Source organism: Enhydra lutris, unplaced genomic scaffold (assembly GCF_002288905.1).
Source record: "Enhydra lutris kenyoni isolate GAN:26980312 unplaced genomic scaffold, ASM228890v2 scaffoldscaffold1, whole genome shotgun sequence".
Lineage (NCBI taxonomy): Eukaryota > Metazoa > Chordata > Mammalia > Carnivora > Mustelidae > Enhydra > Enhydra lutris.
This window is the reverse complement of record NW_019154085.1, coordinates 59,499,625-59,507,607: the sequence shown is the minus strand read 5'-3', so window position 1 is coordinate 59,507,607 and position 7,983 is coordinate 59,499,625. Positions and strand designations below refer to the sequence as shown.

Here is a 7,983-nt window from a genome sequence, read left to right as displayed (position 1 = left end):
GTTATACTATTTAAAGTTCTCCTTTTGGATGCAAATAAAAAGGTTACACACAATGCAATCGCTTGCCCAAGTGATCCATGAGTGATTTCTAGAAGAAAATGAAACATAAACCTGAACTTGTTTAAAAAAAAAAAAAAAAACAACTAAAACCTCTGTATGTCAACGTAAGCAGAAGTTGGTGTAGAATTTACAAGGATGAGAAGGCTATAAAACCTCTCTTGAGCCACTCACAGTTCATTTCAAGGCCAAGAACGCCCCCAAAATCTGTTTCTAATTTTACAGAAATCTTTTGAAAATTGGCACAGTATTCAAAAGTCCGTGGAAAGAAAAAAACCCTTGTCCTAGCTTCAGCTTCCAACTCTGAAGAGCGACTTGCTTCTTTTCAACGGTTTTCACAGATCCGGTGACCCACGCTCTGAAGTCAGAATTAGCTAACTTTTAAAAACATCTGGAAAAATGAAGGTTAGTATATGCAGCCTCAGGTATTGCTAAAGAAGGAGGGCTGGCTGAGTTGAGTTCGATCACAGTTTTCTATTGTTTAGAAGGTGAGGATTTGTACATAAGTATGTACTTCCTGGAGTGGGTTGGGATAGGGAGATTGTTCTAAATATACTGTAGAGATATTTGTCCTTGCAGAGCTGGGAGAATTCCAGCAATTATAGCCAGATCAGTGGAAAACAATCAAAGGCTTTGTGGGGAGGGAGAAATAGGATTTAGGTGTAAACAAAATCTTGCCATTTCTACTATTTAACAGAAACTGTGTATATGTCAATTTTCTCTATTTTATGTAGACATGGTTAAAAATTGTATTTGGAGTTGCTACCTCCGCCGTGCTTGCTTTATTGGTGATGTGCATTGTCTTACGTCCTTCAAGAGGTAAGAATTTTCTCTGATTTGCTCTCCCTGCTTAGGATAGCTCCGAAAATGCACTAACGCATGGTCACAAGTGATGGACCATTTCCTAAGTGCTTATTTCCCAAAGTAAGTCTGTTATTTCTAAGAAGACATATAAGCTCACAGATATGTTCTTGAGCAACCAGAAATACTGAGGAATTTCAGGCATGAGTAGGAAGAGATTCCCAGTATTACTTCAGCAATAGAAAAACTGAAGCACTATTCCGTATCACCCCCACACCCCCCACAATATCTGCTAAATTGCAAGTTTGGACAGGCCTTTAGAGAAAATATTTTTAACATTGCTTTTCATTATTGGATTGCCTTATGGAAAGTAAAAATAAGTAAGAATAGAAAAGTCACAACAGAACCTATGGAGTTTTGTATTATGAGACTTTCCAAACATGTACGGAGGCAGTGGCAAAAACAGATCCCAGGAGTAGCTACAGAAAAGGTGAAATTGTTGCTCTAGATGCAGTAGCAATGACAGATCAGATTAGAAGACTATTATCAAGTAGGCATTATGTTTACCGATAAGTGCATCCTTTTAGAAGGTTAACATTGATCTCGATTTGCTGTAAGTTGGAGGATACTATGAACTAATATTGGTGCTAGTTTGAATTTAAATTAAGACTCTGTCCACAAATAATCCAGTGATAGTAGGGAAATAGGTTCTTAGGAAACAGTTGATGAAGAGAAGCTCAAATTCTAAAACAGGAAAAAATTATAACAAAAACAGGTCTTGTGCCTTGGGGTCTAGGGAAAGAGGGAAAGTTTGTACTAATAAATGTTAAAGGTTTATGATAGCTAAGGGGAAATATTTTTGGTTACAGACTGACGGTAAAGGAAGACCAATGATAAGCCTTTAGCTAAAAAATGATCTGTTGCTTTAAAAAATGAAATATAGAAAAATATTTTGAAAAATTCAAATGCTAGTGGGATTTTCACACAATTACAAGATGGAGAAGTTAATAAGATGCAAGCAGTGTTCTTATATCTTCGGTGTTAATCTTTAGTCCTTATTTCTGCTCTCTGCTGGTGTTCAATGACTCTTAGGCTGCTGAGATGTGTGTGTGTACATCCATATTTTTCATGGTTTTTCAAGTTAAAATTGTTTTCAGAGCAGTGTCTCACCTCAATGGTTTAGGGCCATATTTCCCTCATACCATACGAGTATCTGTCAGGTGGTAGGTTAAGTCTAATTGTATTGAATGCTAATCCGTTCAAAATTAACTCTTTGGGAAGAAATTCACCAGTACTTGAAATTAACATTTCGCTCCTCAAAAATTAATGTTCTGAGAATAAAAGTGTGTGGAAATTATTGTGAGTTTACCCCATGTCCACAGGCAAGATTGGATTGCAATGGGCACTTTGGAGTTCAAGCCATCATTTTTAATGAAAATCATACTATATTTATACATTTGTAAAAAGTATATAAGTATATAGCACATAGAAATTTGTGTAATTATGTACAATCTCAAACCTTACCTTCTTCCCAAGTGTGGACATGTATCTTATACACATAATACATGTTATAAAGTACATATAGTATAAAGTCCCTGTCATTTGTAACATAGTTTTCTGTTTCAACAAACAGGATTATTCTCAGAGCAAAGTAATTTCCTGAAAGAGTCAAATAATCAAATTAACTTCATATGAAATTTTAGTACTCATTGAGCAACAAAAAAATCACTAAAAAGCTGAGAACTGTATCTTTTCTATCGATAGTATCATTCTATCTAAGTTTGTTGAAGAACTTCTAGAATGCCACTTGAATAACTTGTATGTAGGACTATTCATCACTCCATTTCCCAAGCAGGACCAGGGTTGAAACCCTCCTTCCCACACGTCTGTGTCCAGGCAGCCCTGCTGCTAAGCGCATCCTTCTGACCTCCCTCCTGTCTTCACACCCCACTCCTTTCCCAGGTCTGGAGCTTCCCTCTCACCTCTGCCCAACACCCGGTGAGAACAGCATCTAAGGTACTAAGGCAGGAGAAGGGAAGGAGGAACAGAGAATTCAATGCCAAGTAAGCTTCCAGTTAGCCTTCTCACACTTCCTCAGAAATCCCATTACCTCACATTGGCCTTAGGTGCCCTCATATTCTTAGCCCAGGATTTCTGCACCAGCGTAAGAACAGTCGTCCTTTGACAAACCTAAGGACTCACTTAAGAAACCTCAGTTCACTTATTTATTACTGAAGTAAATCCCACCAATGACCTGCCCATCATTGTGCCAGCTGCTGGGGAAAGAAAGGTGCAGTGGTCTAGATATCCTTGTGAAAAGCAAGTTTAAAAACCCACTCTGGAGGCACGGTTATCACCACCAGAGAGGATTTCTGTCATTCCCCACCAGGTCCCGGTGAAAGAACGTGAGAGATGGGCTTTTCCACACAGGGAGAAGGTCCTAGGAAGACCAGCCTCAGTTCTAAAAGAAATGTAGAGGAATTAGGCAGGATTTTAGGAACAAATAGGAAAATATAGTGGTGAAATGAAAAAGATCCATTTAGATCATCCACATAATAATAAACATAAAGGACAACTGTTTTGGAAACTTCCAAACTTTCCCATTTTTATTTTTACCAAACAGGATGCACATATGGGTTTCTACTCCTTAGTCCCAGGCCATCCCCTTGACCCCAGTCTACCCCTATTCCACAGATGTCCTTTCTAGTCTTCTGCCTCTATTCACTTTCTCTTGTCTTCCAAAGCATTGCTCCACTTCCCCTGTGAAGATGCAACCAGGCCGAGAACAGAAACTAACCTCCACACCTTCCCCTTATTTTTGCCAACCCAAAATAAATGCACAGATCTTGTTTTAAGGGATTTCATGAGATAAACACAAACACACAAAAAATTGGCATTGGAAAGTGATAGATGATCCAGAATTTCATACGTAAATTCTATATGGCCTTCCCTCAATTTATAGTCTCTCAATTCCTGGATGGGAATTTGTGAAATTGGTGTGTGAAGGGACATGTAAAAGCACGAACAGCCTTCCCCTTGACTTCTGCTGAGTGCAGAGCTCCCCACATGATGATAAGCAAATGCTCCATAAATATTAGCTGTTATTTTTTACGATTTAACATAAAGTAGTTGCTGAAATAATGACAGCTAGAATTTTATTGTGGTCTTCATCCTAATATACATGTAACACAATGATGGCAAGTAGGCCTTCCTGTGCGATGTATTCCAATTTCAACAATGTTCTCAATTCTGAGAGTAGGGAGTTTTACCCCTGTGTATCATTCCTGCTCCTAACCCTCACCTTCTAGACTCAAAAACAAATATTTTTCAGAAATTTGTGTGCAAGGCACTCATACAGGATACTAGCAGCTCTGACGCAAAAACTGGAGAGAAAAAGGAAGTCAAAGATGGGGTAGAGGATAAACCTGAAGGAAAGAAAAAGAAGAGAGGGAATGCAGTGGGGAGCAACTGGAAGTTCTCCTGGGCAGTGCTTCTAGTACCTCTCAGTGAAAGGAGAACCACTCTTAGTACATTGTTAGTCCTCCTCACACTTCCTCAGAAATCCCATTACCTCACATTGGCCTTAGGTGCTCAGATCTCCCTGAAATCCTTTGTTTACTTTTAAACATTTTGCCTTTTACAGTTGTTTTGGGTTTGCAGTGTTTTATACAAATTCGTGTAGGTGCTAATTTTTAAAAATCAGAAGATTTCACATAAAATTCTTAGATTTTTGACTCCTCTTGAAATATTAGTTCTGGCAGCATTGGGCCCATGGTAACAGTTGAGAAGTATGTGCTATCTTTAGGTGGGCAATGCATTCTCCAGTCTGCCGCAGACCCTACAACTTTGTAATTTATTGTGCTCAAGCTTCCGCACTCATTTACAATATCTGCCTGGTTTCTAGAAACAGTTGGATTTTTAAAAAATATTTTATTTATTTATTTGAGATAGCAAGCAAGAGGTAGCACAACCAGGGGAGTGGCAGAGGGAGAGGAAAAGCAGGCTACTCGATGAGCAGGGCGCCCGGTGTGGGGCTCAAATCCCAGGACCCTGAGATCATACCTGAGCCGAAGGTAGACCAAGGTAGACCAAGGTGCCCCAAAACAGTTGGATTTTTAACCCTTGGGCTGGAAGAGGTATATGATTCCTCCAAGGATTGAAAATAACAATCTAGTCTATATGAAAAGCCTGAAATGAGCAGCCCAGAGTTATCCAATACCAACAACGTCCAATCCACAGTGGCCCCTAGACATGTCCATTATTTGTCCAGCAATTATTTGTTAAACACCTTCAAATACCTGCTACCAGTCTAGGGCATGAATGGCAAGGTCTCCATCCTTAGGAAAGAGCAGTCTGATAAAAAGCAAATAAAAAAATATATAAGATATTTCAAATTCCTTAAAGTGTTACATAGAACACCTAGAGTAAAGGTTGTGTTAGACCTCTAGGGCTGCCAGAATACGATACCACAGACCGAGTGCCTTCAACAGCTGGCATTTATTTTCTCATGGTTCTGGAGGCTGGAAGTCTAGGATCAGGATGCGGACAGGTTTTGTTTCTTTGGAGGCTTCCCTCCTTTGCTTGTAGATGGCCGCCTTCTTGCTGTGTCCTCACACGGCCTTTTCTTTAGGCACACATACTCGTGGTGCCTCTTCCTCTTCTTGTAAGGTCACCGGTTATACTGGATTAGGACTCCACTATTATGATTTCATGTAATCTTAATTATGGGCCTCCTTAAGGGCATGGTCTCCAAATACAGCCAGATTGATGGTTAGAGCTTCAGTCTTTGAATTTGGGGGACACAATTCAGTCTGTAATGAAGCTCGTCCAAGAGGCTTCTCTGAGATGATATTTCAGCTGAGACCTTAAGGACAGGGAGGACACAATCCTCAATGCAGGGATAAATCCTCAGTGCAGAGTAAAATGCAGGCACAAAGTCCCTGAAGCAGGCAAGTGAGTCCAGGGAGCCAAAAAGAGAATGGTAGCTGTGAGGTCAAGTTACATAAACAAGTTAACACAGGAAAACATGTATATACATATATATTTACAATTATACACACACATATAAAAAATTTATAGCGATTGCTTACCTAACTAGGTAATGCCCTATACAATTCATTCCAGGAGATATCTGAAACTATAGACAATTTAGATAGAACAGAAATCACTATTTTGCAAGAAGAAATATAATTTAGAATGTCTGCATGTAGAAATCCACTGGTGTTATTTTTGTTATTACTACTATAACCTCAGTTATCACTTTTTGTAAAATAAGATACATGTGAGGCAAAATCATCTTCAAAAGAGATATGAATATGTTTTTAAGGTTTGTAATTTTCCCAGTATCAACATTCAGAACTGTAAAACAGATTCCCTCAAACATTTTGAGGGTTTTAAGCTTATTTTCTCACTGTTCTTTTGGAGGAAATCTGGGGAAGTCTGAAGGCTTGAAGAAAAGGTTCAGGAAGTTCACGGCATAAAGGAGCCTTTGAGTTGAGTGTAAATGAATCAACTTTGCAGATTACATTTCCGTAATTTGCACTTGGATTTTAAAATCACAGAAAATGAATCTTGGCAAACTTTCTCCAAGTTTTGCCAAATTCTAAATAATATAGAAAATAATCCCAGTCTTTGGATGAGTCCCATAATGCAGAGGAGTTTACCTGTCTCTGATTTCCAAAGCGAATTGTTTTACAACTTACACAAGAACATCTAGTCATAGACACACCTTGAAAAAAAAGTTCTAAAGCTCAGATCTGGGATGTGTAATCTGGGATAAAAGTTTTTAAGAATGAGAGACGTCAAAATGAGTTTTAAAATATATTGTAATAATTAACACAGTAGGCACAAATTGAAATGAGCTTTCCATAAGATAATCAGATACTAGTAGTCTTTTGTTAAAAATTTACTCCCTATTTATATGTAGAGGAAAGAACTTATTTTTAATTTCAGTATCCTTGTAAAATAGCAAAAACTATGTAGTAAAAACTGAATAACTTACAGCTATTATTAACTTTTATTTCTATTAATCATAAGAATAATATGATTGTTTAGCATCTAAATTAAATTTTTTCATACATACTATGATTTTATACTCAGTAGAAAAACTGATGTGATAGAATTCTTTAAAGGAACTGAATAGATATACAATGGAATATTACTCAGCCATCAAAAAGAATGAAATCTTGCCATTTGCAACAACATGGATGGAGCTAGAGGGTATTATGCTACAAACATGTCACAAGAAAAAAATTACAGACCAATATATCTTATGAAAATAGATGAAAAAATCCTCAAGAAAATACTAGCAAACTGAATTCAGCAACATCTAAAGGATTGTATACCATTACCATGTTTACTTTATCGAAAGAATACAAGATTGGTTTAACATCCAAAAATCAATAACTATAATAAACTTCATTAATAGAAAAAAAAGGACAAAAACCACATGATTATCTCAATAGACACAGAAAAAGAATTTAACAAAATCTAGCACCCCTCCATTATAAAAACACTCAGGAGACTAAAAATAGGAGGAATTTCCTCTATTTGATAAAGGATGTCTATAAAAAACTTATAGCTACATCACAGTGATAAAAGATACAGTGCTTTCCCCCTAATATTGAGAACAACACAACATTTCTGCTCTCAACAACTTCTGTTCAATATTTTTTGGTGGTTGTACCAGGGAAATTAAGTCAGAAGAAGAAATAAAAAGTACCCAGACTGGAAAGGAAGAAGTAAAACTATTCCTATTTGCAGATGACATAATCTGCAGATTTATCTATATATCTCTGAGATTTATAGAAAATCTCAGAGAATTCACCAAAAAACTATTCAAACTAATAACAACTTTAGAAAAGTTACAAGACACAAAATCAATATATAAAAATCAATTACAAAAACAAAACAAAAATAAATAAATAAATACCAAACCCCTCCAAAAACCGATTGCATTTCTATACATTAGCCATAAACAATACAAAAAGATATAACAGAAAAACACCCTACATAAACTTAATAATCAGAAAACTAAATATTTTTAAGATGCCAGTACTCCCTAAATTTACCTACAGCTAACTATAATTCTTAAATGTTATTCTTACCCAAATCCCAAATAACTTG

General features: G+C 36.9%; 1 protein-coding gene across 1 annotated transcript in view; it reads left to right on the top strand.

The window, feature by feature from the left end:
* The first annotated feature begins 248 nt into the window (after positions 1-248).
* LOC111141601 (fibroblast activation protein alpha) overlaps positions 249-7,983 on the top strand; it is a 93,284-nt gene continuing 85,549 nt past the window's right edge. The window contains exons 1-2 of the mRNA XM_022494274.1: positions 249-462; positions 792-876. Of these exons, the coding sequence (XP_022349982.1) occupies positions 457-462; positions 792-876 (91 nt within the window). The 5' untranslated portion in view covers positions 249-456. The remainder of the gene's footprint in view (positions 463-791; positions 877-7,983) is intronic.